This window comes from Hyperolius riggenbachi, chromosome 1 (assembly GCF_040937935.1).
Source record: "Hyperolius riggenbachi isolate aHypRig1 chromosome 1, aHypRig1.pri, whole genome shotgun sequence".
Taxonomy (NCBI): domain Eukaryota; kingdom Metazoa; phylum Chordata; class Amphibia; order Anura; family Hyperoliidae; genus Hyperolius; species Hyperolius riggenbachi.
Window position 1 is genome coordinate 456,506,817 of NC_090646.1, and position 18,690 is coordinate 456,525,506.

Genomic DNA, 18,690 nt, shown 5'->3' on the forward strand with positions numbered 1-18,690 from the left:
GGATGATGCTTGGCACCTCTGTACCAAGCAGAGGTGCCAACGCCTCTGTATACTTTTACACATAATATGCCATAATGCTCGATCTTATAAAACAAATGTAAACAATGAATGTTTTTCATAACTTCTTACTGATTTGTAGGACAAGCACAGCTTTAAACATTATAGGCAGAATTCCATAGGATCCAAACTATCATGTCAGGGCTTTCAGCCCCATTTACTGAGCACACTTCAGCCTAACAATATAAAGTGCTTGCTTCAGCTGCTGTGAATAGAGAGCTGCTTCCAGATGAATGAATACATTGAAATATGTGATGACCAGCAGCTTCCTAAGCAGACACTGATGAGCTATGAGTTTTATTGTCCTCTGCTATTCCCAGTCTCCCTTTGCCAGGGTATAAATTCTGGGCCTCAGTGAACCTCCAGCGTCAAGCCTGGTAGCTCCAGCTAGGAACAGCTCCAACGGGTAAGTAGAGTTAGTAGCAATCACGTGACCATCTCCAAGTCATAGCAATGGGCAGACACCCAAACATCCCCATACTTTTATTTGTGTATACAAGGCTCTAAGAACCAGCCCAAGATCTGTGAGTCATATCAATACTTGTTTGACCATCAGAATGGATTGTAAAGAATAGTGGCAGAAAAAGTATATATAAATATAGTAAGCAGTCACATGTAACTTTGGCACACTCGGTAGTATTTGTTGAAATTAAATGCTTGCTAAAGACATTTTGTCATAGCAATGGTTGTTTAAAAAATACTATTGGTCTACAAGTACAACTGTGTTAAAAATTACATTTTTCTTATTTACCTTTTAGAATATAAAGAGCCAAAATGTCTCAGACAACTAAAGCTGCTGCTGCTGCTGCCAGCCAGGGCACTGATGCCAAGGAAAAGGGTGGCCCAGTCCCCATTCCTGTTCCTGTTACCAAACCCATAAAAGCAGGTGAATCCACTGTGGGAACCTTTAAGGTAAGTCTTTCAGGATCATTTAATATGAAAAGGGGCAGAGTAGAACTTTCAAGAGAGGTAAATAAATATAAGCACAGGTCCCCAGTTTTTTACATTTTGTATACTAACTACACTGATTTGATACCAAGAGTCAAGTACATCACACACAAGTGGTATGAAACTCATAATTAAAGTATGATCTAAAGCGTTAAACATAGCATAAACCTCATAGGAAAGAAAACAAAATATTGGTTTCCACGTTACTGGAAGGGTTAATAATGTAACGTTCTACTTTACTTAGAAGCTAATTGATAAGATTGCCCTTGCCTGAAGTGTACTAAGATGTAAACAATGAAGAAGAGTTTCTGCTGTATCCAGGAAGGGGTATGAGAAAACTATCTGCTTTGATTGCACTGCAATTATATCATTACTAGAAAATCTGATAATTTGTCCTGCAAACCTGTAATGTTATCAGTTAGCTTCAGTAAAGTGTGAATATGACTTCAAGTAACTTTAGACCAGTTTGTTTATGTTTTGTGTCCATTTTGTATTTTACGTTTTTATTTATTGTATTTATTTATTGCTTTGTTTAATCGCTTTAGAGCACAAATTTAATTTTGAGTTTCATATCACTTTAAAAAGTAAAGTTTTTATTTTATTAAAAATTATTTTAAAGAACCTAAAATCTTTAAATAACCATAAGTATTGGCTGATAGAGGAGCCTAACCACTTCCCCAATAAGTGTTAATTTCACTTCTCATGGGGTGTAGAAAAAAAAATTGTCACCGTAAATGTATATTCTATTACTACTGCATGCTGATAGGGTATCATTAGTTTAGTACACTTTTGTAAGGTTTGCAAACAGAATTGTTACTGGCAACAATATAGGATTAGCAGAAAATATTGCACGAGAATTAATGCATAACAGAATTTACCCACATCACAGACTTTGGTTGGATCTTATATCCACATCAGCCCTTATGGTGCCTATACATGGTACAATTTTTTCCTTTTTTTTCGATTAGATAATTTTGTTTGATTATTACGTTAGATGAAATATAAAGATTTTTCCAACATGTCCAATCTGATTTGTATTGAAAAAAATTGGGTAATTGTTCGTTTTTCTTGATCGAGAACATTTTTTATTTTCCACTTTCATTCAATTCGATTGTTTTGGTCGAATAAATTGGAAAATCAAACACTTTTATTGTACCGTGTATGGGCACCATAAGTATGGTCATACGCCATACAATCTCCATTGTACAAACTATGTAGTATAAAGGTACCCACTAATGATACAATCTTGATTGTACAATTTTATGAAATCTATGTAGCAAAATGGTAAACTGTGTGAACATACCTTCCTTATAATACATAAGACTGGTAAGATTGTACAATCAAGATTGCACCATTAATGGGTACCTTTAAGGCCAGCAGATTGAAAATACTTTTAAAATTAGTTTGGTAAGCTCTCAAACTACATGGAATTGGTAAGATGTAATGTCCAAGACTGTATAGTGTATGGCCAGCCTAAATGTGCCCACTGATGATACAATCTTTATTGTACAATCTAATCATTTCAATATAATATGAAGGACTACCTTAAACATCCATTCAAAGTACAGTATATTCACTCAGTTTACTCTTTTACTACAAAGATTTGGTAAGATTGTACAAAAAAGATTGTATCATTAGTGAGCACCTCACAGTCTTATTTCCCTATATGTATGAAGGCAACATAAACATGTAGCATTATTTCAAATTAGGGTGTACACACTTTACATTTTCCTTGGTTAGAATCAATGATAGTCTCAGGTGAAAATCTAGAGTGTGTACATTGAAGGGGTCATCAGCGATGCATCATGCTGGAACTTCTACTGAGGTTCCTGCTGCAGCATGATCTCCATAGCAGGGGTCCTGGTCCGTGGCCCACTGCTGAGCCGCAGGCAGTGTTGTCAACTCATCCCTTTAATTACTGACACATCTAAGTTATACAGGTTCTGGGGCTATTTGCACATAATCAGTGCCTTAACTGCATCTACCTAGCCACAAAACCTGTATAATTCATATGTGTCAGTAATTAAAGGGATGAGTTGGCAACACTGGCCGCAGGCTGTGCTGAGCTGGGCCATGCCCATCTGACTGCACAGTGCACAGAAGCTGTGAGTAGGGCCGCTGAACTCTGCGCTACCCTAGAGAAAAGCAGAGAGATCTGCAGCCATTCTTCTTACTGCTGCCACCTGGAGTCTGTAATTTGTAATGCAGCATGCTCTCTGTCTGCACGGACACCAGGTGGCAGCAGTGAGGATGACTGAGACGCTCTGGTCTCTTGCTAGCCACAGAGTTCCATCCGCTATGGAGGTGAGCTGCTAGTGCTGGAAGTTAACTGAAAAATATTAAAGGTAGAATATTAGCAAGTAGCAATTTAAAATATGGCAGGCTCCATATACCAATCAAACATAATTTAAACAATTTAAGTAATAATCCTGTGTTGTATAGGTAAATGTTTTGCATTTAAATGTGTTCCTTTATCACCGTATTTTTACAGCTAATAATAATAATAATAATAATAGCAATGTAACTACCTAAATGCAGTTCATTCTAAGAAAACGTATTTGTTTGCTTGGCAGGTAATCGTCTTTGAGCAGGAGAATTTTCAGGGAAGGCACATGGAACTCCTGAATGAGTGCGTGAACCTGGGGGAGAGGGGATTTGACAGAGTACGCAGTGTCATTGTCGATTCTGGACCGTAAGTGCTAAAAGCTCCAACTGACAGCTTTATTTGCTAATGTACTTTTGACACAATACGTGAAACATGTGACAACCATTTACTTTCCTTTACAGTTTATTTTTTCTTCCTTGTAGTAATCAAATTAGCAAACCTCTGTTGGTCTGTTAATTCCTGTTTCTCCATCATTCATTCATGTGATCTCATTACGTGTTTTGAATTATCTCTGAGAAGTTCAATTTGGATGTAATAAATGAATACAAATTGTGCAGGAGTATTCCAGTGGATACTTCTATTAGATTTTATTTATTGGTGAATAAATGTTTCAGAAGTGACTGATATGGTTGTTAGCCTCACTCAAATGATTACACGAATGAAAAGATGGTAATATAAATCTTATAATTTGAAGAATTCCACAAAGTGTCTAATTAAAACCCTGTATGTTCAGTTTCCCAAAATATATTCTGTCCTTTAAAGGGGAACTGAAGTGAGAGGGATATGGAGGCTGGCATATTTATTTCCTTTTAACCACCTTAGCGGTATGGACGAGCTCAGCTCGTCCATTACCGCCAGAGGGTGCCGCTCAGGCCCTGCTGGGCCGATTTTGATCAAATAAAGAGCAGCACACGCAGCCGGCACTTTGCCAGCCGCGTGTGCTGCCCGATCGCCGCCGCTCTGCGGCGATCCGCCGCGAGCAGCGGCGAAAGAGGGTCCCCCCAGCCGCCTGAGCCCTGCGCAGCCGGAACAAATAGTTCCGGCCAGCGCTAAGGGCTGGATCGGAGGCGGCAGACGTCAGGACGTCGGCTGACGTCCATGACGTCACTCCGCTCGTCGCCATGGCGACGTAGTAAACAAAACACGGAAGGCCGCTCATTGCGGCCTTCCGTGTTACTTTTGGCCGCCGGAGGCGATCAGAAGAACGCCTCCGGAGCGCCATCTAGTGGGCTTTCATGCAGCCAACTTTCAGTTGGCTGCATGAAATAGTTTTTTTTTAATTTAAAAAAAACCCTCATGCAGCTGCCCTGGCGATCTTAATAGAACGCCAGGGTGGTTAAACAATACCAGTTGCCTGGCTATCCTGCTGATCCTCTGCCTCTAATACTTTTAGCTATAGACCCTGAACAAGCATACGGCAGATCAGGTGTTTCTGACATTATTGTCAGATCTGACAAGATTAGCTGCATGCTTGATTCTGGTGTTGTTCAGACACTACTACAGATATATAGATCAACAGGACTGCCAGGCAGCTGGTATTGTTTAACTGGGAAGAAATATGGCAGCCTCCATATACGTCTCACTACAGTTGTCCTTTAAGAGTAATGTGCTCTTACATTTTTAGAAAATAGCGATCTGTACATTGCCGCTACACATTGCCGCTCACCTGTCCCGCCGCCGTTTAGTCCATCTATTCATCCCGGAGGCCAGCAGAAGCATTGGGCTCTCTATGGGCTGCATCAGGCCAATTCTCCCTAGCAAGAGGGAGAATTTACATTGATCCAACATGAACCAATGAGAATTCTCCCTGTTGCTGAGGATTACCATTGGTCTTTTGCAGCCCAATGAGGATTCCAATGCTAACACCGGCCACCGGGCTGTATAGGAGGGACCAAGTGGCAGCAATGGGTGGCGGGACACGTGAGTATAACTTCACAGTGGCTTTTGAAATGGGCAACACAGATGCGGCAACTAACCTAGTGAAAACTGACAGTGTCTGTTCTCATAGGCTTTCATTGGATACATTTCCTGTCCGTTCTGGGAAAATGTGCCAAGTTGGGACTCTGCATTCTGTCTAATGTTCTGTAGCAAGTGGATTTGTTTTCTTTTTAAGATGTGGAAACGGGTCCTATTTTTAACATAGGATTCACTTTCTGTGTTTAAGTGGAGCTTAAAAAAAGGTCCTGAATGGATATGGTTTTTAAGCAAGTGTGAACCGGCCCTTAGTGAGAAAGGGCCCTTACTGATTTGAGATTGTTATTAAATGTTTTGATTTCCAGACAATTCAGTAAAATGGTTAAATTGACCAGAAAATGAAAAGGTTTATTACCACGTTAGGTCACCATGATTGCTCCAATCATGCACTGCAGAGCCCATTTGATATACAAATGACAAGAATATTACTGTATATCATGTTACGGAACAGATGTAAGCTTGTTGTTTTTGTTATAGACATTGTGCAGTATTTTTCTGCAACATTGCCTTTTAGTGGAGATTTTGGAAAGGAACCGTCTGCTCTGAAGGCTTGTTATTGTTATAAATACATGCTAGAAGGCGGTTAGTGTGTCAGACATCTGATGAACTTCAGTCACTGCTCCCATCTGGGTAGGTCAGTGGTCACATGTCATAGGCATCCCATAGGTATAGCTGGTGCTGGAGGCTGAAACATTCAAGACAATGAAAATTGGATGTGACAGTGCAGTGCAGGACGTGATTTATGAATAGCATTCTGGCCCATGAATATGACACTTGGAAATAAGTGAAAAATGTACATTGCAATAAACTACTCCGTCTGCCCATACAAGACTGATTACGCTGGTGTGTTTATACACGGCAAAATATATTGAAATGTATATAGAGTATGTATGATTTATTGGTCAGGACGATGATTCATCAAAGTATGCTGGGACTGCTCACTGCATCAGTGCACCTTGATAAATCACTAGCAGCACGTAGTGCATTTATATCAGAAATATACAAATGTGCTAGAAAGGCAGCACCCACAGTGATCATTTTAAGTGATATATTTTCTAATCAGGTTCACCATCTGTAGGACTATTCATTTACTGCTGCTACTCAAACCACCACCACTGAGAGAAATATTAGATGTTTTGATATAGCCGCCTAACATATACCGTAATATACTCTGATCAATACAATCAATCTTTACATCTATATTAAAGTATATGGGCTTAGTGATTAAGAGGAAGAAACAAGAACACTCACAAATGTGATTAATATTCCCCATAAAGGTATATAACAATTCTCTCTAAGGTTTTTATATTTGAATAAATTGATACAAACTAAAACATAACATCCATTATTATTCTTTACACTGACACTTTATAATACTTTAAACTTTTTTAATTTTTTAGATTTTGATTTCAGTTCCTGATATTTTTGAACAATGTAGATAGTATATTTTGACGGTATTACAATAAAAGCTATTATTAACTGAACATAGGCGGGATCCGCATTCCGCAGTTTTTCTGTGTGTTTTCTGCACAGGAAAACGGCGAGCTGATGTTGATCAATAGGTTAATTCACACATGAATGCGTTTTTCACTTGCAGAAAAACAACTGACAGCAATGCAGCACTGTCAGGAAACGCATGCAGAAAAATGCACGCAGAAAACTGACAGACAAGTGTAGATCCAGCCTTAGGCCTCAATTCACTAAGATCATGCTAGAGATAATAAGGCAAGAGAAAATTTACCTCCACACGTGAGAGAGTTATCTTACCTCTTCATTCCTTAAGTTACCTCTCCTGTAGTTAATTTACCTCCTCTGTAGTTAATTTACCTCCTCTGTAGTTAATTTACCTCCTCTGTAGTTATTTTCACACGCAGTTAATTAACAGCCTGTCTTTAACTCTGGAGTTATTTTAAGGATTGGAGAGTTAATTTAAAGACAGAAGAGTTAACTTTAGGCTTGCCTGAGGTAAAATGTTTCCTGAATACTACATGCCTTATCACCATGGTAACAACTCTAGAAGAGTTATTAAAGACAGGAGATAAGTCTAGTGAATTGAGGCCTTAGTCATTTATATAGCACCACAGTTTTCTGCAATGCTGTACAAAGTAAGGCATAAAGATGGCATAAAATATAAATGCGCCAGTTACTAAAGCAGGCCATACACGGGTATCAATTTAGAATCCGCCAGTAATCTATAGAGCACTGAGCACCATCGGTTGTACTTTTGATGAATTTGCTGCTAAAATTGGTCGACATTATGATCAAACCAGATAGAAAATTTCAGTCGACTGGTTTGATAGATTTCCAATAGATTTAAGGGTGTGCAGTGTATGGGGGAAGATGATTCCTCTGATCAGATTCAGATCAGAGAGGGATTTATCTATTTGTTAAATTTGTATGGGCACCTTACTACAGACAGCTGGCTAACAAATATACAGCAAAAAGAAGAAATAACAGGAGATTGCCCTGCCTCTACCAGTTTACAATCTTGAAAGGCAGAGCAGGAAACAAGAAGCGAGGCTATGTGTCATATGCACTGTATATGTGGTGACTGTGAGTTCCTGTGTTAGATTCTCCAGGAAGCAGAGTTTGGTCAGCATTGATGCATACTGTCAAAGCATTTGTTTTAAACAAACTGATAGGGATCCTTTCACACTGTGCATGATGTACCACAGCAAAGCAACGATGCCGGACAGTCGCACCACACATTAGACGTGAGGTGTGACTACACAGTGAAGCATACAGTACAATGAAAGTATGTTTCACTGCCACTGTAAGCAAGTGTTACCTGGTTAACGCACAGCATGCTGTGCGTTACTCCATGGACCCCGTCACATAATGCCTCAACACATTCAATGTAAAAGCCCCATAGGAATATCATTGCATTGCGTTATGATGCAGTGGTGTTGTCCGTAGCGACGCAATGGAACATTCCTACCTCCTGAGAAATTGTGATCATTACTCATTACTGATAATAGAACCTATGCAAACTTCTGCTTACCCAGGAAATGGAAGCTATGCTGGCAAATGAAAACCACAAGTTACTGATCAGTTAGGTGGCAGCTGATTAATTAACAAAGCTGTTGTTGATTTCATTAGTCAGCAGCAGTTTGCTAGCAAGGAGTCAGGAACACTATAATGGAAAATTTTAAAATGTAAAATACATGTAAACACATATAAATAAAAAGTATGTTTTCACCAGAGTAAAATGAGCTATACATTACTTTTCTCCTATGTTGCTGTCACTTACAGTAGTTAGTAGAAATCTGACGTAATTGCCAGGTTTTTGACTAGTCCATCTCTTCATGGGGGATTCTCAGTATTTCATGTATTCTTCACAAAAGCACTACCTGGAAAGGATCTAAACAAAGATGCAGGCCGCCCCTCCTATCTCTTTGCACACTATTCTGGCAGTTGGACTGAGCAACTGCAGTTCACTAAGTGCTTTTGGAAATAAAGACAACCCTGAGAATTTCCCACGAGGAGAAGGGCTGGTCCACAACCTGTCAGTTCTCTCAGATTTCTACTACCTACTGTAAGTGACAGCAACATAGGAGAAAAGTAAGTTATAGCTCTTTTTACTCTAGGAGCTTTCAAAAGCTGAAACCAACTGGAAAGGTTTGTGAAATTCATTACACTTGTATTTGGATTATATGTATATTACTGCTTTTATACAATTTGTATGCAAGACAGAATTATCACCATCTCACTGACCACCAGTTCTATCACCAATGCAACCAGTGTGGCAATACACAGATACGGAGCCTGCATGGAAACCGTGTTGGACCGCATGTTCTCCATATACATTGCTGAAATATTAATTATTTTCCTGCATGAGCCTGTAAATAGTAATGTCACTAGCAGGTGAGGAACAGGAGCTGTATTCTAATCAGTAAATGCTTAAGGGACTCTATTGTAATACTCAACACCAGCTTCCCTGCTTACCAAGCATCCACTGGTCTCCCAAATTCCCACAGTTTACACTAGGGAGCTAAAATTGTTTTCAAATTTACGCAATTTGGAAATAGACCTATCAAATTCAGCAGCTACGGTATTTGATTGGTCCAGCTGCATAAACTTAGCATAACATTTGCATCAACTCTGAATTTTTAATTTCTCACTGACCATCCCTAGTGCACAAACCCTCCTTCTGTGCCCAGTCATCCAATTTAAGTGCCAGTGTAATTAAAAGATGGTATGGTATTCATATTTCTGTATCTTCCTTTGACTAATGTTACTTTGAATTAACTGTACTTTGCAGTGGCGTAGCTAAGGAGCTGTGGGCCCTGATGCAAGTTTTACAATGCCCTCCTTCCCCCACCCCACCCAAGCGCTCTATACATACCAATTGATACGGCGCACCAAAACCTGCCAATGGCAACTACAGTGTCAAAGGTGCAAGAATGAGATGGGGAACATTTTAATGATTACCACTATTCAAAGTATCTATAGAAGTGATTATTATGAGCACAGGACCAATAGAGAGCTAATACTGTAGTTGAGGGAGGGCCCCTCTGGCCCAAGGGCCCCGATGCGATCGCTACCTCTGCACCCCCTATTGCTACGCCCCTGGTACTTTGATACCTGCTAATTTTAATAAAATCTTATTTTACAAAGAAAAAAAAAGAAGGTGAAAAGAGCAGTGGAGGGTTAGAGCCACCCTGGGGGCCCCATAGTAGCAGCTGTAGCCGTGGCCCAGGTTTACAGGCTGGTGTCACTAGCACTTTCTTCCTAGTGAGCTCTTATGAATACACAACAGAATATGGACTTCTTAGTGGGAAGTTCAGATAAAATAGGTATTGAGATTGCTGTTTTTGTGCCTTTTGTGTGGATTATATTCTTATTATTTTCACTTTTGTCTCTGCGTTTGTCATTGTGTATTTGTGCCTTGCGATTATCTCCATCATCCTTGGATACGTCTCACTGATGCTCGGTGATTTGTGGCTTCGGCGTGCACATCTTCTCAGCTGGGTTGCTTATGAGCAGTCCAACTTCCGTGGCGAGATGTTTATCTTGGAGAAGGGCGAGTATCCTCGTTGGGATACCTGGTCTAGCAGCTATAGGAGCGACTGCTTCGTGTCCCTACGCCCCATCCGAATGGTAAGGACTAAAAGGATCTCTGCTCTGCATTTGTCAGTAACCAGAGACGTCTGTGTATCCTTGAACTGCCAACATATTAGTATTAGACTTTAAACATGAGTGCACAATAATGCCTGGTCCGACACTTTGATCACCTTCCGTATCACGCTGTACCGCTTAATATCGTTATTATGCTGGATTGCATGCAATGGGGAGCTGGTGCTGGTCCCTCCAGATCTCTTATAATACTCCTATCTTTGGACATCTCTGCAGATGCCCTAATCAGGCCTTGTGTGTTGTTTTCTTAAAGTCCAACACCAGGCACACATCTAAATGTATCATCTAAAAATTAGTAGCTCAGATGTCTTGTAAGAAATTAGGTTTCTACAGCTAAAAACCCTGTTCTGAAGTTCTGATCACATAACCAAAAGCAACAGACTACAGGAACTGTGTTAGTGGAGCTACTGCTCCTCTAATTCTGGGAATACACGTTAAGTTTTTACTTTAGATAGATGGGTTCGATAGATAAATTCTAACCCGTCGGATCTGGTCGATTCTACTTTCGTTTCGATTCTCCTCATTCAAGTGAATGTAAATTGATAAGAAAAGATAAGGAACCGAGAGGAGAATCGAGCGGTGAATCGAGAGTAGAATCTATCGAAAACGACGGCAAAAACGAATGCAAAAACGCATTGTGTATTCCCGGCATAAAGGCTTGGACTCACTAGGCTCTCTTTCTATTACATATTTGCTGCAAATTAGCCAAACAGTAATGTACTAAAAGATAATACAAAACCCATACATGTTTTGAGGATCACTCAACATGTAGAGTGCACCTGACCCCTTTATCATTGGTATACTTAATTTATGGATTTAGTATTATCTTTCGGTTCATTACTGTTTGGATAGTTTGCAGTAAATGAGTGCAGACCTTTATTGTACATTGTGTCTGCTACATTACATATTGTTCAGTGTCTTGCTGATTCATGTATGTACAGCTGTGCAATGTATTGAAATACAGACCTGTTTGTATTATTTAAAGTGGACCTATAAGTGCTTTGTTTACTGATCACTATAAGTGGTCCATGTTGCGGCTCCTGCACATAGTTACATAGTTACATAGTTATTTTGGTTGAAAAAAGACATACGTCCATCGAGTTCAACCAGTACAAAGTACAACTCCAGCCTGCTCCCTCACATATCACATAAAATGGCCTGGCGATTTAGGACCTTTTACGCTACTCATAAGCCTTACTGTCCCTGCTAATTTGTTTTGAGGGCTGACCAGCTAATTTTAAAATACAACATTGTTTATTAATTGGGCCAAGCTTAAACGGCATTTCTGAATTGGCATCTTAATTACTTTGTATTTAAAGCTATAATGTTAATTATGCCCTTTTTATTTATGTGGACACCCCATTTTTTAATGCTGTTTTTGAAATAATTGGATACTGTAATATAATTAAAAAAAACAACACATAAATAGATAAATACTTGTTCTACTTACATATGTATTATACTGTCCACGTTTTATTTCAGCAAATTTTATATAGCATTTTCCATTTTTACTGCTTCTGACTGAAGTCAATCCTGATATCATTTCTTCCCTTACTCTTTTTTTCTCCTAGAAACTGCACTGTCATATCAAGTTTGCTTTGTAAAAACATGTGAACACAGCATAGATCAAATTTTAGCAGCTTTACACTGAACTGCCCTTCAGTGAAGAGCAGGAATGTGGGAGGAGAGGTGACAAGATTCCCTCTCGTCGACAACTTACAAAATAGAGCCAGGCTGACTGAGATAATATTTATCACAACAGAAACATTTATGATTAGATTGGAATGCTTGCAGTGCAGGGTCAGGTTGCAGGCTGCATAATAAACACAGAGCAAATGGAATTTGATTTTGTGGCTAATATTCCCGCTTTAAGTTTTGGATAATGTAGGTAAGGAATAAGACCTCTGTAAAGTTTGTACTGCTGTTTCACTTTCACTGGGAGGCCGGAACTTAATAAAAATAATCAAAATAATTTTGCTCCTATTTTTGGGCACTTTTCATTTGCAAAGTGCCGAAGAGAAGATTAAAAAGTATCTCCTAGGAGAAAACTCAGGCGAAAAAGTGAATTGAATAAGGGCCAATGTATCTCTAAGAGGGCAAAAGAAAGCAATAAAAACACCAAGTAGTGTGGAAAAGTGTTATAAGATCTGTGCCATTTGTTTTGCTGTGTGTGGCCTTGATGAGGCTCATCACAGAACAGAAGAAATCTTCTGCAATGATAAATAAAGCAGTAAAAATCTGATAGATTTCTAACCCTTCCCTATTTTATCCACAGCTAGAGAAAAGGGTTTTGCTACAGCTCAGCTTTAAAGGGACCCTGAACAGAGGCACTGGGTATGCATTTAAGCATACCCACGTATAATTGGTAATGCCGATACATGCACCATGCCCTTTGTCTGCGGCTCCCGGGTTTGCCCGTTCTAAATTACATTACAACGGTGATTCTGCCAAAAGTCGCACTGTGACCTCGGAACAGGAAGCCTGCAGGTCCTCCCTGCACATGCGCAGGCTTCCTGGCTTCTTCCTCCTCCCCTCTGCCACACGTCATATTGTCGTGCGGCATGATGCGCGGCAGAAGGCAGGATAACAGAGGAGGAAGAAGCCAGGAAGCCTGCGCATGTGCAGGGAGTACCTCCAGGCTTCCTGTTCCGAGGTCACAGTGCGACTTTTGGCAGAATCGCCGTTGTAATATAATTTAGAACAAGCAAACCAGGAGCCGCAGACTTTAAAAAAGGGCATGGTGAGCGTATCAGCATTACCAATAATACGTGGGTATGCTTAAATGCATACGCATTGCCTCTGCTTAGGGTCTCTTTAAAAGAAATAAATCTGAGCAGTACTGAATGCCAGAAAACAAATCCTTGGTTTTCAGAAGGTTTTATTTGGCTACAGTACATAAACCTATGCTTTAAAAAAATATTTAAAGGTTGACTTGAAGGTTTTAAGGAGGCATAGCTTAAATCCTTACATAAACAAAGGATTTATTATCCAAATCTCTTACGGGCAAGAATACAATTCAGTGCTTAAGCAGCGTTCTACAGTGTCCATGCATGACGTTAAATGTTATGATTTGCTTTGGAACCGGTTTTGTGCCGCTAAGTATTCAGATGAACTTTAGATTTTGTTAGTTCTTTCTTTCTGAACTGCTGCTGCTGCCTGATATAAAGGAGATCATTTTGTTCTTTTTTCCCCTGACCCTCTAGCATCAGAAAAACAAGTTTATTCTGGTAGTGCGTCTCTGTCTGCAGTTGTCTTAACAGCCCTTTGTTGGACAATGTCCCAGTATCAATCCAGCTGCCCAGTCACTGGTTCATCAGAGCAAGGCTGTGTTCAGAATCAAAACGAGAAGAAAAGCACTGGCTATTGGCCAAATAGAGGCTCCGCCACTTGTTAATGAGAAAAGAGGTCGTTTTCAATGTCCCTGTAAAAAAAAAATCTGTAACAACATCAACAGATATTTTGCCTTGGAAAACAGGAAATAAAGAAGGAACTAGGTGATCTCTAGTTGAAGTGTCACAACAGTAGACTAAGAAATTCAAAGAAAATGAAGCGTTCTGTGTGACTATACAGACTGAAAGGAGATTTCAAAAGATTAGGCATGAGGAAAAGTTAAAGTACAAATTGCTGGATTGCCGGAGACTTCGCTCAGTATATATAAAACTGTGTCACTTAGAGAGGAACTGTCGTGAAAAATAAAGTAATGAATAAAACTGATTTTATAAATGATTTAGTCAGTGTTTGCCCTAAGTAAATATATTTCCTCCACCCTGATTTAAATTCTGAAATTTACCACAGGTGGTGACATCTTTAGTCTTGTCAGGTGCTTCACAGCAGAATATTTGTATACTCAATTTTCAGAAGCCAGTACAAATAATACTTTGCCTCCCAGAATGCTCTGGTGAACAACTGTGTTCAATAAATGAATGATAACCAAAAAAAGATAATTCTTAATTGCTTTCCACATGCTACAGACTTCCTTTGTTCTTTGAAGTTGTTGCCAAATACCTTCCCCGACAAAAAAAACCCAAAACTATTTACCAAAATCAAAACAACATATGTGAAGCAAGCAAATCTCTATTAAGCTGGATTTCCTTCAAAACAGCATCTTCTAACTGTACTTCTGACTTTTGTTAATTACAGGATAGCCAGGAACATAAAATCACCCTGTTTGAATCCGCCGACTTCAAGGGCAACAAGATGGAAATCATTGAGGATGACGTGCCCAGCCTGTGGGCCTATGGATTCTGTGACCGCGTGGGAAGCGTGAGGGTACCTAGTGGAACGTAAGTCATGCATCTTCCTGTGGAGTCAGGCCAATAATAGATTTCGGCAGTACTCCCGAGGCAACAATACAGGAAATGTTGGAACAGTGAGACTTCAAAAATGCAAAAAAAAAAAAAATCACAACTTTTTCCAGAAATAACAACATTGCTGTGTAGGGCAAAGGGGAAAAAATCATTTTCTTTTTACTAGGAATTTGCATATAGAATTTTGTGTTTTATTCTGAAGCAGCAATTCATAATACATGCAATACTAAGGCAAACTACCAGTTATTCAAAATTCGGATGGGTGAAGCTAGGTGTACATATGTATGTAGTTAGTTTAGTTGAAAAAAAGACATCCGTCCCTCAAGTTCATCCAAAAATTAAAAAAACAAAAAACAAATACACCTGAACCCTCACATATCCCAGTTGATCCAGGGGAAGGTGAGAAACCTTACAAGGCCTGGGCCAATCATCCTTTGGGAAGAATTCCTTTCAGACTCCAGATGCCTGTCAGATAAATCCCTGAATCAACTCTCCTGGGAATTACACAGTAATTATAGCTGTGGATGCCCTTCAATGCAAGGAAAGCATCCAAGGTCTCTTTAAATGCAGATATAGAGTTTGCCATAACTACTTCCTGAGGTAAGATATTCCAGATTTTAATCACTCTCACTGTGAAGGACCCCTTTCTAAATAGATAGCAAAAACTTTACATTTATCAACATTACATTTCATCTGACGTGTCTACCCATATTGACATGTTGCCAAGATCCTGTTGTAGTACGTCACTATACGTCGCTGTGGTGATAACGCTGCATCATTTTTTATTTATTTATTTTTTCAAACTCAGCATACCTTCAGGGTATATCCTGACTGATTTTAAGGCTTCACACCAGTGCTCCTCATGTCGGGTAAAGCTTGCATCACAGTTTGAAGAGTCGTATTTTATTAATGATAATCAAAAGAAAATGAAAATAATAACAGCCAACATGAGGCGATACAGATTATGCCGTGTATTAGAATAAATAGTGCACTACAGATCCACACATCCATACAGCACTGTCCCCAATCACCCCTGGCAATCTCGACCTAAAGTCACCTCCGCCCAACCAGCAAACAACTTCCCGACCGTAACAGACACAGGCGCTGACAAGGAGACAAGACGATGCACAAGAGGCACCACAGAGAAGGAAAAATAAATAAATGAACAAATAAACAAACAGCCCCACCCACATCCGAGCAAAAAGCATCCAGCCCAAAACCATCCACACAATGCTGCATCATTTTGTATCATCTGCAAAGATGGCTACATTACTATCTACTAAATCATTAATAAATACATTTAAAAGAATTGGACCAAGTACCGACCCCTGCGGTACCCCACTGCTAACAGTTTCCCATTTTGAGTATAGACATTTGATTTTCAGTGCAAGCATATACCTCAGATTCAGCGTCCATTCTGCTGCCCATGAGGGCCATTGGTGTGCAATAAAAATGCAGCCAAATAGCAGCGTTCATAATACCATGTGTGTTAGTGCTTGACACACACACACACCTGGTGGCAGAGAACCCCAACATGTCGTGTCTGAGCATGGCTGCGGCTGTGCACAGATGTGGCACCATGGGGGGCCTGCCTATCGCAGGTACCCAGTACTAACAAGCCCCCAGCTGTTGCAAGAGAGCAGCTGACAGGGAGTTAATTCACTGCCTTCAGCTAGTTTAAAAGTTTCTAAACATCCACCTGAATTTTGTCTACACGACAAGGAAAGGGGGGGGAAAGATTACAAAATGCAGAGAGATACAAAGTTTTAAATGACTATAACATAAGACATAAAAGCAGTTGATCAGAATGCTCTGACTTTCCCAATTGATCTATCATGTCTGTTATTGATGGTGTGCAGAATAAGGCTGTAGGTAGAAATGTGTGAGAGAAGTTCAGGCAGCAGAGCTATGGCAAAGTTGGTGAAGGGCTGAGAACCCAGTTCAACAGCGACATCAAGAAATAGTGACTTTTTGGCCAGACTGAATAATTGACAAATAACTAACCATAGCAAAGTTTAATAACACTCAGATACAGTAGTTAATCTGGGTAAAAACAAGGGTGCTCTATATTGCATTAAATCAATTTTATTTGCTGCTAAAAGAAATTCACTTGCAGGATAGAAGTGGCCAGCGTCACGAGTGTCTGTATTTATGGGACATCAGAGGTGCAGGGTGGTCATGGCAATCGTACACATTAAAATAGACAAGCCATGTGCCCCAGTATCATCTGACGAAGAGGTGGTAATGCGCGAAACGCATATCAACACTGGCGGCATGTAGGAGCTAGGACCCAAACATTTGGACACCCACCCTGCTGGCCACGGCACTGGGGGGGATGAGATGCACATTTACGGGAAGGGTATCCTGCCTCTAAGCTTGTGATTTGCGCAATTTTAGCTTCTATCCTGTAAATGTATAGTGCGCTCTTGTTTACACCCAGATTGCCTTGTTGACCCAAAAGTACTGGATCTGCATAATAGTTGCATTGAAGACTTTTATCCATTGATTGGAATTGGGGCTATACAGTAGTTACAAACGTCTTAAACAGTCTCTCACCCTTTGCTCCTTTTTATAGATGGGTTGGCTATCAGTATCCCGGCTACAGAGGCTACCAATACCTGTTTGAAAACTGCGATTACAAACACTGGAATGAATGGAGTGCTTTCCAACCCCAGATCCAATCCATCCGTCGTATTAGAGACATGCAATGGCACCAGAAGGGATGCTTCCTTATCCCCACCTCAGCCACCACCACCAAGTAAACAAGATGTCCCCAGCTTGACAGAGAACCTTCAGGAATCCTATGTGCAAAATTAACCTCACAACTTTTTTCATTTTTTTAAATCTACTCTGTCAACTCATTTGTTGTATATTAAATATTTACCAGATGTACTTTATGATGCAAATAAACAGTTTCTGAGGTAAAACATTTGACTGCAGTTTTAACAGTATGACATCAGAATCACAGACTAACCAGCAAGCTCATGGTGAACCAGAACTCATTGGCGTGTGTCAGGGGCTACAATGGTCCAAAAAGCCCTCTTACTAAACTACTATGGAAAACAAAAGTTTGCTTTCCTAAAACAGAAAGTATTTACGATAATTCAGGTTGGATACTTTAGTACGAGATTATTGGAGATTACCTGGAGGTGGCGTAAGAGGAAACAATTGCTCTGTAGACCGAAGCCCATAAAATCAAACACTAATTTCTTTCCCTTCAGAGAATTGATCAGAATACATGGACGATTGTGATCAGTTTATTAGGGTAATCACTATTTTACTCTGAAGCATTTTGATCAAACAGTGCACTCAATTGTTTTAAAAGAACCCAAGGTGAGAGGCAATACCAGTTTCCAGACTGTTGATTTTTCTGGTCAGTATCTGGCTTTAATACTGTGACTGGAATCTGTTCAGAATGATAGAAAGCAGAAATATAGCTTCAAATGTGTGTAAATAATCATCAGTTGAAGCTCTGTATTCCAGTATCTTTGTCTTTCTGCCATGCACTATAAGGTAAACAGTTTACAGCCAGGTTACAGTTCAACTCTGCCTTCCGCCCCCCCCCCCCCCCCCCCCCCGACACAAAATTGTTACAAAACAGCTGGTAAACAAGGCTTTTTTCACACAGGCTGTGCTGAGAAACCTCTAAAAAGCATTCTAGTGTTGCTGGCAAAAAGCTCTATAGGTATGTGGGATTTACTGAAAAACAGTTTGTTTGATAGTTCTTTAATACAAAGACTGCATGCAGCGAGTTAGAATAACGTGATCAGTTAAAATGCAGTACTGTGAACAGGCCCATATAATTGTATGGGCAGTGAGTTGACATGCAGAATTATTCTGCAACTCAACTGAGCACTGTGAACTAGCCCTACGGGTATTAGA

General features: G+C 39.9%; 1 protein-coding gene across 1 annotated transcript; it reads left to right on the plus strand.

Annotated features, from left to right (window-relative positions):
- The first annotated feature begins 358 nt into the window (after positions 1–358).
- On the plus strand, positions 359–17,735 carry CRYBB1 (crystallin beta B1). The gene is made up of 6 exons (XM_068238814.1): positions 359–463; positions 816–969; positions 3,579–3,697; positions 10,333–10,465; positions 14,642–14,784; positions 17,384–17,735. The coding sequence occupies exons 2-6, from the start codon at positions 832–834 to the stop codon at positions 17,568–17,570; spliced, it is 720 nt and encodes a 239-aa protein (XP_068094915.1). The 5' UTR covers positions 359–463; positions 816–831; the 3' UTR covers positions 17,571–17,735.
- Positions 17,736–18,690: the final 955 nt, after the last annotated feature.

What these genes read in the sequence shown, in the direction of transcription:
- CRYBB1 (XM_068238814.1), top strand. Translation starts at nt 832, where the DNA reads ATGTCTCAGACAACTAAAGCTGCTGCTGCTGCTGCCAGCCAGGGCACT. An exon ending in CCACTGTGGGAACCTTTAAG is followed by an intron (nt 970 to 3,578) that starts GTAAGTCTTTCA and finishes TTTGCTTGGCAG; the next exon opens with GTAATCGTCTTTGAGCAGGA. An exon ending in GTGAGGGTACCTAGTGGAAC is followed by an intron (nt 14,785 to 17,383) that starts GTAAGTCATGCA and finishes TCCTTTTTATAG; the next exon opens with ATGGGTTGGCTATCAGTATC.